Here is a 20,571-nt window from a genome sequence, read left to right on the forward strand (position 1 = left end):
AGTTCACTATTTAATGATAACGGGATAAAGTCAACAAGAGTAGAACTGTAAATATACACATACTCATAACTGCAGCGCTCAGTAATACACAGCAAACATTACTAGGCCTAAAAGTGGAAACAGACTGCAAAGCAGTAATAGTTGGGGACTTCGACGCCCACCTTCACCAATAATAGCTTATCTATGTAAAAAATCAACAAAGAAACAGAGGAGTGAAACCACACTAGAAACCAGTGGGTCTAACATTCACGGCACATTTCATCCAGGACTTGCAGGATACACATTCCACTCTTCAGCGAATGGAAATTTTTCCAGAATAGAGTAACAGGTTCAGCCACAGGATGAGTCTCAAGAAATTTTTTTTTTTTTTTTTTTTTTTGGTGGTACTGGGGTTCCTGAAAGCCCTTCTACCTTCGGGCTACACTCCCAGACCTATTTTTACATTTTTATTTGAAAACAGGGTCTCCTAAGCCAGCGCAACTGGCTTCGAACCTGCGCGATCCTCCTGTCTCTGCCTCCCAAGCACGGGGATTACAAGCGTGCCACCACGCCCGGCTCAAGAAATTTTTAAAAATTGAAATCATATCATGTATCTTCTCTGATGGCAATGGAATAAAACTAGAAATCACCAAGAGGAACTTTAGAAATGGTATAGATGCATGGGAATCGGATGGTATGTCCTTGAATAATCAATGGCCAATGAAGAAATTAAAGGAAATTTTTAAAATTTCTTGAAACAAATGAAAATGGAAATAGAACACACCAAACCTTTGGTATGAAGCAAAAACAGTACTAAAGAGAATGTTTATAGAAATAAGTACAGAGAGAGAAAGTCCAAAAAAACAACACAAGGATTCAACTCAAGGAACTGAAAAATAAGTAAGCAATACCAAACCAAACCTGAAGTTAGCAGAAGAAAAGAAATAAAGATCAGAGCAGAAGTAAAACAGAGACTTAAAAAAATGCCAGTGAAACGTGAAATGGAGAACTGACTTCTTAAAGAGATAAAATCAACAAACCTGTAACTAGACTAACCGAGAAAAAAAGAGATTCAAATAAATAAAGCCAGAAATAAAAAAGACATTACAACTGACACCACAAAATATAAAAGATAATTAATAAGTATCATGAACAAATATATATGACAATTTAGAAAACCTAGAAGAAATGGCTAAATTGTTGGGCACGTAGCCAGGCGTGGTGGCACAAGCTTGTAATCCCCTCGCTTGGGAGGCTGAAACAGGAATGGTCGCGCAGGTTCGAAGCCAGCCTCAGCTACTAAGTGAGGCTCTCAGCAACTTAGTGAGACCCTGTTTCCAAATAAAGTATAAAATAGGCCTGGGAGTAGAAAGCCCCTGGGTTTCACTTCCAGTAACACAATAAATAAATAGATAAATAAATTGTTGGGCACATATGCCCTACCAAAATTAAACCACAAATACATAGAAAGCCTGAATACCAATAATAAATTTTGAGATTGAATCAGTAATGAAAAGTCTCTCAAGGAAGAAAAACCAAGGATTGAATGGCTCCAAGCTTATAAAGAAGAGTTTATTTATTTATTTATTTAATGTGGTACTGGGGATGAAACCCAGGGGCATTCTATCTCTGAGCTACACCCCCAGCCCAATTCTTTATTTTTTATTTTGAAACCAGGTCTCACTGAGTTGCAGAGGGCCTCACAAAGTAGCTGAGGCCGGCCGTGAACCGCGATCCTCCTGTCTCAGCCTCCCGAATGCTGGGATTACAAGGGTGCGCCACCACGCCCGGCTAAGAAGAGCTTTTTTATAATTTTGCCAAACTTACAAAGAAGAGCTACTACCAATTCTTCTCAAGCTATTCTAAAGGGCTCAAAGAGAAAAAGAATCCTTCCAAACTTACTCTACAAGGTCAGCTTACCATAAAAAATCAAAGACATTTAAAACTACAAAATAGAAAACCTCAGACCAATAGCCCCGATGACAGGGACGCAAACACTCTCAACCAAATACTGGTAAACTAAATCCAACAGCATCTCTAAGATTATACCCCACAGTTGAGTGGGATTTATTCCAGGAATGCAATGAACATCAAAAGAATACAGGCCAAAAATCATACGATCGTCTACATAGGTGTAAAAAGGGCATTCAGTAAAACTCAGCATTAACAAATCCCCTTCATAACAAAAGCCCTCAAAGATTAGGTTAGAGAAGGACTGTACCTCAGCACAAAACAGTTATAGATAACTAACCCACAGGCAGCATCGCACTGAGGGGCAAACGCTGAAACACTTCTAAGGTTGAGACAAGGATATTCACTTTCAACACTATATAGCAGAGAATTGGCGGACTAATACACAGCAGTAACATACAAAAAATAAATAATGGGCATCCAGATCAAAAAGAAGGAGTCAAATTATCCCGATTTGCACATCTCCACTGAAAACTGCTAAAATATATAGAGAAATTCAGTAAGGTTGTAGGATACAAGATCAACATACAAAAATCAGTAACATTTTAATATACCAATAACAAAACTACTGAGGAAGTAAAAAAAAATAAACAAATAAAGCAATCCCATTCACAGTAGCTTTAAATAAAATAAAATACCTAGAAATAATATTACTAAGGAAATGTACTGTAATTAAAACTTGTGAAGAGGGGTTTGGTGGCGCACACTTGTAATCCCAGCATCTGGGAGGCTGAGACAGGAGGATCATGGTTCACAGACAGCCTCAGCTACTTAGTGAGGCCCTCTGCAACTCAGTGAGACCGTGTTTCGAAATCAAAAATAAAATATAGAGCTGGGAGTATAGCTGGGAGGTGGAATGCCCTGGGTTCTATCCCCAGTACCAAAACAACAATAACAAGCTGGGCGTGGTGGCGCACGCTTGTAATCCCCGCGCTTGGGAGGCGGAGACAGGAGGATCGTGCAGGTTCGAAGCCAGCCACGCGCGCTGGCTTAGGAGACCCTGTTTCCAAATAAAAATGTAAAAAATAGGTCTGGGAGTGTAACCCGGAGATAGAAGGGCTTCCAGGAACCCCAGTACCACAAAAAATAAATAAATAAATAAATAACAAAAAGCAGCTGGCGCGCACACACACACACACACACACACACACACGTACACACACGTACACACACGCATGAGTGCATTTTGAAAGTGAGAAAGGCTCAGCAGGGTTGGTGGACTGTGTTAATGTCAATTTTCTGGTTGGAATAGTGTCATCCAGTTATATAAGGTGGTACCATTGGAGGAAACCAGCTGAAAGGTATTTGGGATTTCACTGTTTTGTTTCTTCTATCTGCAAGTGAATACATAATTACCTCAAAATAAAAAATTGGGGGGAAGCTGCCAAGACATCCTGCTGCCTCGGCATCTATGTGTTGAGAACCCCCACTCCACATAGTAAAATCGGCAAGGACGCCCCGAGAAGGAGGTATTGTCTCTGGCCAAAGTACCCCCCACTTTTAGATACCCTTCACTATTATTTCTTTTAACTTTCTACACGAATTGCTCCAGTGATGTGAAATTAGGACTATAAAAAGAAACTGAGTCCGTGGAGATAAACTTTCTAATAATTTGTTTAAACGTCCTTGGCTCTGCTCAACAATAATGAGAGACTGGCCAGAATTCAGGTACTGTGATAAGCACCCCAGCTGCAGCAATCACAAATGGCCTCCGACCTTCATCGTTAACTCTGGCAAATCCTGCCAAGAGACAGAGAAAAACCTTGTGTGTGACCTTAAAGAAACAACTTAGCTGCCCAAATACAATAGACCCAAAGAAAAAGACTGTTAACTTTTACCTCAGTGTGAGCACTCCAGGAGACAGAAAAAATGGCCGCATAGTTAGAAATGAATATGACAAAATAAAGGACAGATGTTCTAAAAATATATATGTATGAAGGAAAAGAAATACCGTAAGAGTAAGAAGAGCATTTTTGCATGAGGAAGTCCCAACTGGGAAAGAAAGGAATTAGAAAGTTAGAAGCAAGTTGCAGAGAGTTTGTGACAGGGAAGTGAATTATTAAAGATAAGTGGATTCTTTTAATAGGCTTGTTGTTTAAAGAAGAGTGCTCAGCAGTTAAGAAAATACATCTGACAATTAGAACTAAAAACCTTGTGGTGTTGTTTGTGGTATTTTGTCTGCCAAACTGTGTTGTGAGTATGCTTAAGCTTTCAGATTCAGAAGATAAGATGCCAATACCTGAATTACCAAATCTCCCCACACTTGTTATATGAACTGAGCCCAAAAGATGGAAAATTCCAGGAAGGGTTAAAAGAAGATTCCCCTGAGAAGTTCCCAAGCCTTGACTATCCTGGGAGGCTGCCACCTGCAACTGCTTATCTGCAAGACCTTGGAGAGAAACAGAAGTTAATTCTTCAAAGGCCAACAGCCAGCTGAGAGACACCTGCCCCCCTTTCTCTTAACTTTACTGGTGAAGTGTATAAATTTCTTGGGTTTTTCATAATAAAGTGTCATTGGCTCAAGAAGCCTTTGTCCACTTCAGGTTTCTTTTCCAAAACGTCGTAACTAAAAACTTGAGGAATTCATAGAGGGAAAGGAACCGCTGCAGATAAGAATCTGCAGTACGTCGCCTGCCTTTTGTCCCATCTTTCTGAGGCCCCGGACCGCTAGTGGACTTGCCCCCACAGGACTGAACCCGCCGGTAACAGGAAGCAAAGAAGAGAACAATATAGTATATTGCCATTTAGTCTTAAAAATGGATGTGTATTGTTAAGTGATGCATGCGTGCTTGTAGCACTTTGCTTCCCACGATGATGTACATTACATCGCACCAGTAGCAGTGCACGTATTGCCAAAAGAGGTGACTGTGCCGTGTGTCTACAATACACGCATACACTCACGTGCACACGCGTACACACAAGAGCCTTAGATATTTACTATTTCTGAGCAGGTAACTAAGAAATCATGAGCACTGATCGCTTGCAAGAAGGAAACGCAGAGAATCGGGGCTAGGAGGTATAGTCACCCTCTGTGCCCGCTGGGTTTTGTGCTATGGGCATTTTTCACTCAAAGTGATTTTTGAAGACCGAGGACAAAATAGACATTGCAAATGGAAAGCAAAACTGGACGCAGCTCAGCCCGACGTGGGCGCCCAGGGAGCCCGCGCCACCATCATGCCGCGCGGAGGGGCGGAGGGCAGGGCAGGGGGCAACTTACGGCTGGAGACGCAGTAGGACAGCCTGCAGTTGATCCTCCTGAACAGCTGCTTGTTGATGGGCCAGAGCAGCAGCGTGAACAGCTGGAGGGTGTTGACGATGAGCCCCGAGGCAATGAACACGTAGCAGAAGACCAGGTGGCACAGGAACTGAGACTTCAGCAGCCCAACGAGGTCCATGGTGCGCCGACGCGGTTGCAGAAACAAACGCCCGCAGTAGACCCCCAGACGGAGGGAAGACCAGCCTCAGCAAAGCGTCTAAAACACAAACAAGTGTTAAGCGTTAGCATGATAGCCGGGGGCAGGGGTGCTCACAAAGAAAGGGATTGTGCTTCAGATTAAACTCATTGTATATCAGTTGATTTATATTTATTTTATAAATATTAACACAGTGTTTATAGCCTACCAGGCACAGTACAAGGGTTGTATGTTGGGGGTTAGGGGGTACTGGGATTGGACCCAGGGTGGGTTCTACCCCTAAGCTACATCCATAGCCTGATTTTTATTTATTTTGAAACAGGATCTCACTAAATTGCTGAGGCTAGCTTTAAAACGCCATCCTTCTGTCTCAGCCTCCCAAGTCCTGGGATTACAGGTGTGTGTGTGTGTGTGTGTGTGTGTGTGTGCGCGCGCGCGCGCTTTTAGAACAACCCTCCAAGAGTTTTGTTGGGTAAACTCCCTAATGTACATGGCATACATTCACAAACACATCAAAGTCAATCACTAAGCCGAATATGAGACGGAGGGAGGGGGAGGGAGGGGGTAGGAACTGAGGAAGGGCTAACTGGGTGATGTGTGCCTGTATGACTCCACCATCTTGTACCCCATTAAGATGTGTGACTACAGTGCATCAATTGAAAATTTTAAAAATCAGAACGACCCTCCGTTTCATTCTCTGCGCACCCTCCAAGGCGGGTACCATCATGTAGATGAGGAGGCCGAGGCCCGGAAGGTGAAGCACCTGGACCAGGGTTCTCCAAGTTCCCAGCTAGGTAGGAGCCAGGTGGGCCGAGCCGCTCCCACGGTGCTGCGGGGGCCCAGTCCACGCTGCTCTAGACCTTCCCTGGTGCCTGGGCCCCGCCCAGCTGGTCCATCTCCCTCGGGTCTCTTCCTCCGGCCCTCCGCTGGCCCCTCCCTTCTGGCATGGCTCCTGGGTGACATTCTGGGACAGAGCTGGCTGGGCACCGCCCTCAAGCACCCTGGAGACATGCACACCTGCCGCCTGTGAATGGTTCGCCTTCCTCCTCCTCTATCAACGCCTCGGCGATGAGGCTAAGCCTGGCGTCATCTCCAGCACCGAGGACAAACGCGTGCACATGGATGAGAATGGGTTACTTCCTAATATCTGTGTATGATTTAATGAAGACAGACAAGAGTTGGACTTCTCAGAAAAAGACAAATAACTAGGATGGCAAGAAAACTACCTACCCTTAGGGCACCCCAGACACACACACACACACACACACACACACACACACACACACATCTTAAATGTGCTAAAATCAAAAAGCAACTCCACACGTATGCAGCAGCCAGGCTCTCGGTCCTGAGATCCGTCTCCAGCTCCAAAATGAAAGAGTGAAATGACCTGACGGTTTAGCAAATAACGACTTGAGGGAAGGGAGGAGGCGGAGTTTGGAGGGCCCCGGTGAAAAGCAGGAACGCAGCAGGCGCGCTTCTGGAAGCAGAGGACGGCTCTACCCCAGCAGAGCTCAAGGTTTAGGACAAAATGTCTATAGTAGTAACTGATAGGTCCTGGGCTTGTTATAATCGTTATTAAAAATGCCCCCAAATGAAAGAGCCACTCAGTAGTTTTGTATCTATCATCTCATTTGGGACACCCGGGAATCCCACGAGATGAACATTCTTGTCCCATACTTTCAGAATAAGAAACCAAAGCAACTCCTCGTGGGGCGACCTGCCTGAGGTGCGGGAATCGCTAACTGGCGGAGCGCGCCTGTAACTCTGAGCTCTCTCTCCTGCACCTGTTCAGCCTGCTGTGCTCCTGGGCTGTGGGGAGAGCTCTCTTGGGCTCAGATCTCCCCATTGCAGAGCGCCCAGAAATCACCCCAAGGGCCTACGATGAAGGTCAAGGATGCTTGGAGTAAATAAGATGGAGCTCTCCGAGCTCGTCCAGGCTGGCTCGGAGGCCAGGGTCAGCGCTGTGGAGGTCACGTTACACTCGCTTAGACCCATTTGGAAGGGGTCTGCATTCCTTCCTGAGTGGGAAATAAAAACGATCCCTTGGCCTGACTTCTCTGCAATCAGCTTAAGCTTAGAACCGCTGAAGCATTCCGTGCTCTGGGCTCCAGAATCTTCATCCCTGGGCACAATCCTAGACCCTACAGGGTTGGCATGGCCGCGTCTCAAGCCCTTCCCAGACAGCGGGTCCACTGACATCGCCAGGTGCGGGGGAGAGTGCTCCTTACCTGGCTCGGCCGCCCAGTCGAGCTGGCCCAGTCAAGATGGAGCTCGCCCAGTCGTGCTGGATCGGAGCTTGCAGCTCCCCCTCCGCCCTTGACTTCAGCAGCCACATAAACAGGCGCGAGTTCCGAGGTACAGCTCCACCGCTCCGCCAGCCTGCCGCTGCTGAATATTCATGCCATTTTATTTCTTGTCCCTGGATTAGCCACTAATGATTTCAAGGCAATCTGCTCAAGGTTTGATTTTTCTCTGGGTTTCTGGGGTCTCAGGTTTCTAAAGTGGTTGACAAATCCTTTTCTTTGCTGATTTAACACTCAACAGGGGCTGTCGACTGGCATCAGATAGGCGGGGATTAAGGCTGCTCCCTGGGCTCCGGCCCGGTGTGAGGCTATCAGGAGAAATTAAGAGTTTTTTTCTCCTTTTAAAATTTCAAGGATCATGCCTTCAGGTAAAATTGTCACGAGGACTGCCGTAGCCAGCATCTAACAGGATATTGGTGATGCTTAGGGGGAATTACAAACAGGTGAGCCTTAAGAGCAGCACAGCCTTAGTTTCTTTGGTTTTGGGTTTTTTCACATCCATAGATGTCATCAAATCCCTGTCTTAGCCTGGCATTGGGGCTGGGCATAGGGTTTGGTGTGTGTGTGTGTGTGTGTGTGTGTGTGTGTGTGTGTGTGTGTGTGCGTGTTACTAAGGATTGAACCCAGGAGCATTCTACCTCCAAGCTATACCCCCAGACCTATTTTATCTTTTTATTTTGTATGTATGTGTGTGTGTGTGTGTATTGTGTGTGTGTATTGTGTGTGTGTGTGTGTGTGTGTGTGTGTGTGTGTGTGTGTGTGTGTGAGAGAGAGAGATACTGGGGTTCCTGGAAGCCCTTCTACCTTCAGGCTACACTCCCAGACCTATTTTTTTTAATATATATTTTTATTTGGAAACAGGGTCTCTTAAGTCAGCACGACTGGCTTCAAACTGGTGCGATCCTCATGTCTCCGCCTCCCAAGTGCAGGGATTACAAGCGTGTGCCACCACACCCGGATCTATCCTTTTATTTTGTAACAGGGTGTCACTAAATTGTGAAGGGCCTAAGTACCTGAGGCTGGCCATGAATCTGTTACCCTCCTGTCTCAGCCGCCCAGTTTGGGGCATAGGTTTGAAGTTCTGGGTTGCCTGGGTTTGAAGCTTCTCTCTTTGATCTTTTTAATCGAAATCCCAAGAAGAGCTGGATGTGGGCTCAGGCTGGTAATCCCAGTTCTTGGGATGCTGAGACAGAAAGATCACAAGTTCAAGGCCAACCTTAGCAACTTAGTAAAACCCTGTTTCAAAATACAAAATAAAAAGGGCTGGGAGTATAGCTTGGAAATAGACTGCCCCTGGGCTCAATCCCCAGAACCCACCTCCCCCAAAAATTCTGAGACGGTTATTGTTTTTTATTTTGGAAAATGTTGAGCTGACCGCTATTTTGGCTGTGGCTTGCTCTCCAAGGTCTATCTGATGGAAGCCTGGTCTTCAGTGTGGTGACTCCGGGGAAGGGCCCAGTGCAAGGTGATCAAGCCACTGGGGGGCTGCCCTGGGAAGGGACTAGTGCTGGCGCAACATGAGTCAGTTCTCAACGCATTGTTGTATTATGAAAACGTATAGCAGGTCCTCCCGGCTTCTGCGTTTCCCATCTTGCCACGTGATCATTTACGCTTACACTTCCACCATGACAAGGCCACCCACCATGAGACGGTCCCCAAAGCCAAGGAGACCCGGGTCTACGCTCTCGACCTCCAGCCGCACTGCCACTCAACACACATCTCCTCTTAAGCCTCTCCGTTTCTTGTATTTCTCATTGCAATGAAAAATGGGCTAATACACTGATTCTCAAATTCATACACAAAACAAAAACAAGACTAGAGAAGGCATCGCCTGGAGAACAAAGCAGAAGGCGCAATGAGTTTGTTAGACACTTCACCTGACTTGAGTCTTAGGGCTGATTATTAAGAGAGAAACAAGACTAAATTGTTCAGAGGGGTGTCCTGAAAGTTGGGCGATCCATCCTTCCCATCTGTCTCGTTCTTCCCTTTTAATGTGGCAAAGAGCCCATTTATGTCAGCCTGAGAAAAGATGGTATAAATATGCTGATGAAAATAGCTAGAGCCCGGCGTGGGGGCGCGCGCTTGTCATCCCAGCACTTGGGAGGCTGAGACAGGAGGATCCAGGTTCGCGGACAGCCTCAGCTACTGAGTGAGGCCCTCTGCAACTCAGTGAGAGCCCGTTTCAAAATAAAGAATAAAAACTTGGGCTGGTGGTATAGCTCAGAGGTAGAGTGACCCTGGGTTCAATCTCCAGCACCAAATTAAAAAAAAAAAAATAGCTAGAGAGAAAATATTTCAAGATAGTTCACCTGTCTCCCTCGCAGCTTTGTTAAGTACCTGGAATGTCGTGGGGGAATCTTTCCAGCAGATCCACCTCGCAGTGTACTATATGACAAGGATATGACAAAGAATGTTCTGCGGTACCTGAGAATATCAGAGCGGTCACTTTGGGAGCGTGTAGGTCCACATATAACCACGAAGCTCTGTCCACGTCACGTTCCTGTGATTAGAAATATCTCTCGCCACCAGGAGCACTAGTGAAGAACTCAGATGCTCAAGAAACCAAGAATGAAACCTTAAAAAATGAAATGGCAGAGCCAGGCGTGGGGGCGCGCGCTTGTAATCCCAGCATTTGGGAGGCTGAGACAGGAGGATCGCGGTTCACAGACAGCCTCAGCCACTTATTGAGGCCCTCTGCAACTCAGTGAGATTCAAAATAAAGAATCAAAAATCGGGCTGGGGGTGTAGCTCAGAAGTCGAATGCCCCGGGTTCCATCTCCAGTACCAAAAAAATAAACAAAATGGCAGTGGGCTGGGCGTTGATGAGCTCCCGAGGGGCATTTAACCTTTTCCCACAAATTCACCCACGTGGACTTGAGCGCGGCCCCTCCAGAGGTGGCCTGAGGTTGTCGGCCACCCTTCCCAGCGATTCACACAGTGAAGCCTGGCCACAGAGGCCAGGGCGGCCGCCTCTGGGGAGAGGACAAAGTGATGCTATTGGGGCTTATGGTACACGTAGCTACTGGGCGAAAATCACAGGGGGTTTCACCAGTTGGTGAATCTCAGACCAGTCACGCCCCAGTGAGCCACAGCAACACACAGAAAGAACTGCTGACCCACGGAGACACTTTTAAGAAAAATCCAAACGACTAAGAGAAAGGCCAGAAAACCCAAGTTGGATACATCGTCTGAACTTTCCAACAGGTAGAGTGGGGCCCCTGAACATAGTAGGTACATCCCTTGAAAAACACTGAATTTTTTTATTTATTTATTTATTTATTTATTTATTATTTTTTTGGTGATACTGGGGGTGGAACCCACGGGCTTTCTACCTCTGGGCTATACTCCCAGACCTATATTATATTTTATTTGGAAACAGGGTCTCACTAAGTTGCCGAGAGCCTCACTAAGTAGCTGAGGCTGGCTTCGAACCTGCGCGATCCTCCTGTCTCAGCCTCCCAAGCGTGGGGATTACAAGCGTGCGCCACCACACCCGGCTTGAATTTGTGTTTTAAACACAGAGAAAAGAAATTGTCAGCCAGACTTGATGGTGCACACCTGTAATCCCAGGACTTGAGATGAGATAGGAGGGTCTCAGGTTCATGGCCAGCCTCAGCAACTTAGTGAAGCCCTCTGCAACTTAGTGGGAATCTGTTTCAAAATAAAAAAAGAAATAAGATAAAATAGGGCTGGAGGTGTGGCTCAGAGGCAGAATGCTTCCAGGTTTAATCTCCAGTACAATACACACACACACAAAAAAAAAAAATTAAAAAGAAAAAGAAATTGTCACCAGGAGCCATAATAATTTCAAAGAGAATTTTCTCCAAATGACCTTTATTCCCCAGGCTACTAATAGTATAGTAGACGTTGAATGCAACTAATCATTTGACAAAGTCTCTGGCAGCCTGGAAGGCCTTGTGAAAAACTACTGGTTATGAGTCTATGTTAAATTAGCCAGAAAAAAACAAAAAATTAGTTACCCAGGCGTGGTGGCACACACCTGTAATTCCAGTACTTGGGAGGCTGAGACAGGAAGATCACAATTTTAAGGACAGCCTCAGCAAGTAGTGAGACTCCATCAACCTAGGGAGACCCTGTTTCAAAATAAAAATAAAAACAGGGCTCAGAGTGTAACAAAGAGGTAGAATGCCCCTGGGTTCAATAAAGTGTCAATAATAAATAAATAAAGATTAGTTCAGAGCTATCTGACAAAATAAAAAGTTGTCATTAATGTTGAGGGACTATTAGAATATACTGAGTAAAAATAAAGCTCATAGGAAGCATAACTGTGAGCTGTGAGGGGTCACGTGAGTCCATCCATTTCCATCTATTGCGGTTGCTGGTGGCTAGTCTGGGTGGAGGCTCATGGCTTATTTCTCGTCTTGTCTCTAAGATGAGAATGAGCTGTGCCCGCCGGGGGCACAGAACTGGATGGGCCTCCTCGCCAGCCCTGCTGGTGCTCAGGGGGGCAGAGAGGCGCTGTAAGTCATCGAGGGAGGAGAAGCGCACTTGCCATCCTGACCAGAAAGGGAGGAGTAAGGGAGGACTTCTGTAAGAGAACAGAGACCGTCACCCCGACGTTCAGCAGCAGCCAAGGAAGCTGAAATGGGCAGGAGCAGCGGCCGCCCGGCATCCGGCCTGGAGGTGCACACGGGTGACACAGGCCAGGTGTGGCGCACAGGGCGTGTTGGACATGGCGGATGGGACAGCTCCAGCTCAGTCACTCACAGCCCTGGGAGCTGCTAACTTGCTCAGTCCGGTCTCCTCTCTGTAAAACCAGAATGACGCCATTGTGTGGGGTGAGGACTGAGAACGGCCCCGGACGCTCACCACGCAGCTGGTGCCCAAGCACCAGAAGCAGGGGTTTTCCTGTCACTTGCAAAGTGAGAGGTCAAGAGAGGAGCCGAGAGGTATTACTCTGGCATAAAGATAATGAGGTATGAGTCTACTGTTCCCCTCTATTAGATGCCCAGATGCTGGCGTTTCTTTAAAGCCCCTCCGAGCAGTGGAGGCGTCCCTGCCCAGGGGTCTCTGTTCTCACCTCTACTCTCTGCAGAGACTCAGAATGGGTGGCGTGGCGTCTGTGAAAGCTCCCGTCAGACATGCCATCTGCCCGTGATGACCTTCTGTTCAAGCGCCAGCCACAGAATGCGCTCCATGGCTTTGGGGTCCTCGGGTCACGTCTCTGGCATGGAGTTCTACACACACACACACACACATACATACACGCGCGCGCGCATGCTCAAACCCCACACGCATGCACAAAACCTCCACAACCACAACAGCCCACCACACACACGCACGCTCATACCCTGCACACATGCACACGATACTCCACTCCACACACACATGCGCACACACGCACACACCCCACACTTAGCAAGTGAGCCCACCTGGCGCCTGGGCCTGGCCCGTGGCTGCAGCCTCGGCATCTTCCTTAGGAAGAAACTCAGCGGGTGCACTCCAAGGTCCCTTGTCAAGGGAGCAAACCCATGCTCTCCCAAGGCTGGCTTTTTGTGCGTTTTTTGTTTTTGTTCTGTTTTGTTTGTCTCGTCTTTTGAAGGCTTCCATCTCCATCCTCCTTTTCCAACTCCTGCCTACAAAGCAGGTTCTCAAGGGGCCATTTAACCAAATGAGATGAATACGAGATACAGAAAACTTCAGGTGCTGGCCAAGACGGTAGCAGCTAAGGTGGGTCTAGCCAGCAAATTCTGTCCCTCGACCAGTATTTTTGGTCTGTAGGACAGAGGACTTCCAGCGACAAGGGTTCCCCAGAGTGAAAGGGAGTGGGCCCAGTCCCAGGAAAAATGAGTGAGGTGGTTTTCTGAGCCTAGAACATTCAGATCATGGGCTCTACTTCCAGTTGAATGGGATTAGTCCAAGCCTCTATGAGGACAGAAAGGAACTCGGGGACCCCTGACCTCTTAGCACTTAGTTCTGACAAGCAAGGCCAAGTTTTTAGTTCTGACAAGCAGGCCAAGATTCTTGAACAAGGACTCTCCAGAGATTCTGTTGGCCTAAAGCCCAAACAAAACAGGAGAGAAAGGATCTGAAGTCCGCTTTAACAGTTGACAAGATCATCTCTAGCTAAAACATCCCTCAAAGAATCTTCCTGAGCGGGGCATGGTAATACACACTTGTAATCCCAGTATTTGGGAAGCTGAGACTGGAAGATCGCAGATTCAAGACCAGCCTCCGTAACTTAGTGAGGCCCTTAGCAACCTAGCAAGACCCTGTTTAAAAATAAAAAATAAAAAGGGGCTGGGAGTATAGCTGAGAGGTAGAATGTCCCTGGATTTGATCCCCAGAACAAAGGAAAAAAATAATCATTAGAGTCTAATGGTTCAACAGAAGCCTATGTAAAATTAGCTTATTTTAAAATTTTATAGAATGGCACTTTGTTCCAGATCCCTGTACAGTGCATGATGTCCATTAAAATAAACCAAAGAAGAAGACATAAGGCTTATGCAACATTTTCATTACGTCCTCTAATAAACAGTCCTAAGTCCCTCTCCAAATTCTGACTGCAGGACGATTAAAACCGAGGTTGACAGAAAACTGATGGTTTTAAGTTTATATTTACTAATTGGTTTTCAGAAGCATATAAGAGAAAAAAAATTCGAAAGAGCTTTTATATCCAAGGAAATCCAGACTCAGAAAAACACAGATGGATAACCTAGGTAACCTCTGCTGTCAGGAGAGAAAATAAAGGCAGAAAAAATGGAGTCAAGTATTCTCTTGGGCCTTTTGTAGCTTCTACAAGATAAAAAATAGCAAGAATTGAACGCTGGAGGTTTTCTGAGTAGTGATCAGTGTAGCTGGGTCTGTTTAATAAATCTTAAACGTATATTTCCTTTCTGTCACAAAAGTCCACTATGGTAGATAATGTCATCCTCATATTGTAGATGAAGAAACTGAGGTTAGTTAGACTAGGTAAAGTGCAGGGCTTAGAAGTGAGAGACAAGCCTAGACCAGGTCTCACGCTGCTAATCCGGCAAGCTCCCTTATCGGGGACCGCTCCATATTCCAGTACGCAGTCCCATTGCGTGCATGTGTGCGTGCGTGCGTGCATGCGTGTGTGTGTGTGTGTGTGTCTATCACTGTGCTGAACCCAGGATAATTCTACCTCTAAGCCGCACCTCAGCTTTTATTATTTTTAAATAAAAATACTTTCAAACAGGGTCTCGTTAAGTTGTTCAGGGCCTCGCTAAATTGCTGTATCTGGCCTTGAAACTGCAATCCTCCTCTCTCAGCTTCCCAAGGGCTGGGATTACAGGTGTGAGCCACCCTGCCCAGCTCACGGTCCCGTTTCTGAAAGTTGGGGTAAGGGTGAATGTTTAAGGATTACAGGTGTGAGCCACCCTGCCCAGCTAACGGTCCCATTTCTGAAAGCTGGGGTAAGGGTGAATGTTTAAGCTAGTGCCCTCTACCGGTCAGTCCCGTGGCTCTCCAGTTGTGCCTCCTTTCAGTAGAGTGCCCTCCATCTCCAAACCCCCACCCGCTGGGGCTGGGGTGCTCCGGCCGCAAAGTCTGCACATTTCCAGGGAACGCTATTGGCTAGCCGCATTTCCAACAACCAAGACCATGGGAGCTATTTTCAAAGAGGTTCCGTGGAAAGTATATTTTGAAAGTATGTTCAGTCTATGGAAGTTTCCAAAAAATTTTTCATCAGATCCTGATGAAAACGCCAATATCATGAAACCAAAAGCCGAAATGAAATAAGATTATTCTTCCCAATGGGCACACATCCACGCAGTTCTGTTTTAAGTTAGAATATTCCCACAAATAAGGAAGCCTTTTCAAATGTGGAAGTAAAAGAGGGTGTTGGTTGAATTGAAATTGCTGTGTGGCTGGGTGTGGCGGTGCACTTGTAATCCCAGTACTTGGGAATCTGGCTCAGGCAGATTGCAGGTTCAAGACCAGCCTTGGCAACTTAGTGAGACCCCATTTCAAAACAAAAAAGTAAAATAGGGCTGGGGATGTAGCTTGGAGGTAGAATGCTTGGGTTCAATTATCAGTACAAAAAAAGAAGGAAGGAAGGAAGAAAGGAAGGAGGGAGGGAAGGAAGGAGAAAAAGAAAGAAGAAAAAAGAAGAGAAATTGTTACTGGGGTCTTCGTTACCACCACCATGTGGCAGGAACTATCAGTTTGGGCACAGACGCAGGAAGGCTGGAAGGGCTTGCAGACCGAAAACCATGAAGGACCGTTTTCCCTGAGCTGTATCAAGTGGGGAAGTGGCCTGAGACTCAGCTCTGGGCCTAGAGATGTGGGCCCAAGGAAGAAGACATCTCCAACGGGCACCAAGAAGAAACAAGAGCTGTATTCGCGACACACACCAGCTCCCCAGCCCTCCACCAGCCCCAGGCAATGTGGGCAGAACCCAGGGCCTTCCTCCCTCCCAGGGCCTCCACAGAGAACCCCCTTTGCTACCTATGTGATCCTGGGCCAGTCGCGTGTTACTGCTAGCCTCCGCTTCTCCGTCTATTTAGTGGAAGCTGTAACCCTCGCCTCCCAGGAGTGCCGTGACATCCAAACCAGTGCACAGAAAGCCCCCCAGGGCTGAATAAGCACCCCTCAATCAAGTCCCCGTCCTCACAGCCGGGCTGCTAGGGCCCATCTCCTCAACTGCTGACCACTTCTCTGTGGCTCCCAAATCACCTGCAGGCCATCACTGTTAATCTGAAAGCTCAAATCCAGAATGCTTCCAAACCCAAAGCCTTTTAAGTGTCAACATAATGCCACAGGTGGAAAAGTCCACTCCATAAAACTTTGTTTCATGCACAAAATATTTTAAAACATTATATAAAATTACCTTCAGGCTCCATATGTAAGGTGTACATGAAATATACATGAATTGCATATTTAGACTTGGGTCCCATTCCAGAGCTATCTCATTACATATATGCAAATACTCCAAAATAACTGAAATCCAAACCACTCTGGTCCCAACCACTTCAGACAAGGAATATGGTCTTTTATCACATACCACCATCTTTTCTTACTAAGGTTTCCACTTCCGGCTCTACCTATCAGTTTGTTTTACTAAGATTTTCCTTGTCTGGCCTTTTTGGGTTTTTTCTGACAGATCTACACAACCCTAGGGTGGCCCTGAGCTTCAGTGACTCACAGGAACCCCCCAACCCACCCAAAAGTTTCAATGAAGTGATCACATCCTTCTTTCGATCCCAAAGGATAGTAGTGCAAAGCTGTTGGTTTTGAGTAATAACTGTTCATTCCCTATACAAATCTTATTGAATTACTGAGTCATATACATAATACGGGCCTACTTCCACTCATGGAAGAGAAATATAAACTAGGATTGATGAGACCTGGACCATCACGGCCTCAGAGCTCTCTGAATAGGCCAGTTTCCCTGGTCTGCAGGAGCCCTGCCACAAGGAGCTAAGCATGCGCCTTTGACAGTTATGGGGAAATGAAGACGGAATAGATGAAGGTGTGCAGCCTCCCACAGGACAGCAAGAAGACTTCTGGGGTGGGGGCAGTTCTGGCATAGCAGTGCAAATAGATGGGTACTTGGGTTTCCAACAAATTATGGCACCTTCCCCCAAAAAAAAATTTATTTTTTTCTGTACTGGAGATTAAACCCAGGGACATTCTACCTCCAAGCTACACTTGCCTTTTTATTTTGTTTTGTTTTGTGAAACAGGCTCTCGTGAAGTGGTGGAGGAACTCACTAAGTTGGTGAAGCCGGCTTCAAACCTGTAACCCTTCCATGTCAGTCTCCCAAATACTGAGATTACAGACATCTGCCATGCTTGGCCTCCAAGGAATATTTTTAACAAATAAAATCTGAGCCTGTAATCCCGGTACTTGGAAGGCTGAGAGAGAAGGATCACAGGTCTGCCACCAGCCTCAGCAATTTAGTGAGACCTTGTTTCAAAATAAATAAAATAGGGCTGAGGATTTAGCTCAGAGGTAGAATGCTCTTGGGTTCCATCCCCAGCATCACGAAATACATACAAACATACATACATACATACATCTGATCTTTAATATGTCAAAACAAGAACAAATAATTAAAAGCCTATAAAATTAAGGCAGGTAGTGGCACACGATTGTAATCCCAGTACTTGGGAGGCTGAGAGGAGGATTGCAGGTCCATGGCCAGCCTCAGCTACTTGGTGAGATCCTGTTTCAAAATAAAAAATGAAATAGGGCTGGGGGGGGGTAGCTCGGAGTTAGAATGCCCCTGGCTTCAGTCCCTAGTAACACACACACACACACACACACACACACGCACACACACACGCACACACGCACGCTCGCACATGCCTATAAAATATAACAAAATTCAAACCATTGTTAGAAATTTCTTTACACTTGTTTTTTTTTTTTTTTTTTTTTTGTGGTACCGGGGCATTCTACCTCAAAGCTACAGCCCCAGCTCTATTTTTTATTCTTTATTTTGAAACAGGGTCTCACTGAGTTGCAAAGGGCCTCACTAAGTAGTTGAGGCTGTCTGCAAACCTGCGATCCTCCTGTCTCGGCCTCCCACATGCTGAGATTACAAGCGTGCGCCACCACGCCCAGCGTTAATATTTTAATTTAAAAAAATTTTAATAGCCATTGTGAAAAGGGGCTCGAACGTCACCTTCAGTCCTGACAGCTTAGCTGGCTCCAGCGTGGCTGAACCGCCCGCGTTCTGCTGCAGTGCGGGCCAGGACCTGTCAGGTAATCAGCCACACCTGTTCTCTGCAAAGCTGATAACACTGCAGTCTCTCCGCAATCTCGTCCTGCTGGCCCAGCCCACCTGGCTCATCTGGGTGAACTGCTCCATCAGGAATGGTCACTGGCATTTGGCCAAGGATAAAACACTGGCTTGGACACCATGAACAGGGCTGGATAAACAGGGATAAATGGGTTCAACCGCTCAGTGTCAGAGATAAGCTATCTCAGAGAGAAGAGCCAGGAGCCTGAGACAGTCTACCTGAGGTACCTGGGCTAATGTTGCGCAAACGCGTGCTAGGAAGCCTGACATTGATTGACAGCTTATTTTGTGAAAGGGGAGGTGCCCGGATGTGGGGTCAGGGCATCTGAGCTGGACTCTGCCTGTCCTCAGCTTGGCCACTTGGCCCCTAGAAATCTCAGCTTCTGTATCTGCCAGTCAGTAACACTGACAGATGCGCTGACCCCACGGGGTTGGTTAGGCAGGAGGTGCGGGCTCCGCCGGGCAGGCGCTCGGCCTCTGAGTGCCGGCTTCATGGCAATAGGGCCCGTTGGCCACACGCGCTCCACCCAGTGCTTCAGGCCCGTGGCGACCAGCATCCATGCCACCTGGAGACGGAGCTCAGGAGAAGGCTGCGCCGCCCAGCTTGACCTCCGGGGCTCCATTTTTTTCTTTTTCTTTTTTCTCTTGGTGGTACTGGGGATTGAACTCAAGGACATTCTACTTCCAAATTACACCCCCCAGCCCTTTTTATTGTGATTTGATTTTATTTGGGCACTAAATCAAATAAACACCTAGCCTTCTGTATTTTATTTTGGTAATGGCCATGCAACCCACGGCATTTTGCCTCTAAGATACACCCCAGCCTTTTTTTTTTTTTTTTTTAATGGCACCGAGGATGGACCCAGGGGCATTTTACCTCCGAGTTAAACTCCTAGCCCTATTTTTATTCTTTATTTGGAAACAGGGTCTCACTAAGTTGTGGAGGGCCTCACTAAGTAGCTGGGGTTGGCCGAGAACCTGCGATCCTCCTGTCTCAGCCTCCCAAGTACTGAGATTACAAGCATATGCCCACCATGCCTGGCTCACCCCCAGTCTTTAAAAAAATTTCTTTTTTTTGGCCGGGCGTGGTGGCACATGCTTGTAATTCCCGCGCTTGGGAGGCGGAGACAGGAGGATCGCTCAGGTTCAAAGCCAGCTGCGCTGGCGTAAGAGACCCTGTTTCCAAAAATAAAATAGGTCTGGGAGTGTAGCCCAGAGGTAGAAGGGTTTCCAGGAACCCCAGTACCACCAAAAAAAAAAAAAAAAAAAAAAAAATTCTTTTTTTTAATTTAGAAAAAAATGATCTAAGTTATTGAGGATCTGAGGCTAGTCCCGAACCTGCGATCCTCCTGTCTCAGCCTCCCAAGTACTGAGATTACAGGTGTGTGCCACCCCGCCCAGCTACAAGCTCATTTTAGTGGGATGGTTCAGTGAGGGTCAGTGCAGAGGGGGGAGCGGCGGGAGAAATAAGCAAGAGGACCTTCTTTTAATTCCATATTTCCCATGCTAGTCACTGGGCTCTCTTCCGTCCTCCTCCCTGTCTGTGAGGGACTCCCAAACTTGACTTCTTGGAGACCCTGACATTGCCGGTCATTATTTTCTGGTAAAGAGTTTGGAGATGGTAGGAGATCAATATGGCTAGGTTTTAAACGTTTTCCTTTGATCTTCCTACAGGAATGCCAAATGAGCCCAGGTAATTTCCCCGACTTGATTCATGCATAATGGACCCAAAGAGAGACTTATTAGAAAACAAATGCACTTCAGTGCTTTTCGGGCATGAATCATTTATGAAAGACAGAACTGCTGGCTGTGAGTACCCGAAATAAGTTGGCTCACAGTGTCCCTGTTTCTAGACAGCTCTGCAACGGAGCCCCAAGAGTGCTGAAGTACTCAACTACGAAAAGTGCTGCGGGGGTCACTGCAGACTGGCTCTTCCTCGAAAAGTTTCAACAGGAGCAGCCCTAAGCCACCAAGCAGGGATTTCTCTCTCCCTTCCTTTACGTTTTTACTTCCAGTACTGGGGACGCAACCCAGGGACATTCTACCTTTGAGCTACATCCCCAGCCCTACTTTTTATTATCTATTTGGAAACAGGGTCTCAGTGAGTTGCAGAGGGCCTCACTAAGTAGCTGAGGCTGCCCACGAACCGCGATCCCCCTGTCTCAGCCTCCCG

At 46.7% G+C, this 20,571-nt stretch overlaps 1 protein-coding gene across 1 annotated transcript in view; it reads right to left on the reverse strand.

Moving 5' to 3' along the window:
* The window catches only part of AGPAT4 (1-acylglycerol-3-phosphate O-acyltransferase 4), a gene marked incomplete at both ends in the record, with an annotated part of 82,173 nt that extends 76,828 nt beyond the window's left edge, over positions 1-5,345 (reverse strand). The window contains one exon of the mRNA XM_080699901.1: positions 5,168-5,345. Coding sequence (XP_080556027.1) covers positions 5,168-5,345 — 178 coding nt within the window. The remainder of the gene's footprint in view (positions 1-5,167) is intronic.
* Between the last annotated feature and the right edge of the window lie 15,226 nt (positions 5,346-20,571).

This window comes from Muscardinus avellanarius, assembly GCF_963383645.1.
Source record: "Muscardinus avellanarius genome assembly, chromosome: 8".
NCBI classification, from domain to species: Eukaryota; Metazoa; Chordata; class Mammalia; order Rodentia; family Gliridae; genus Muscardinus; species Muscardinus avellanarius.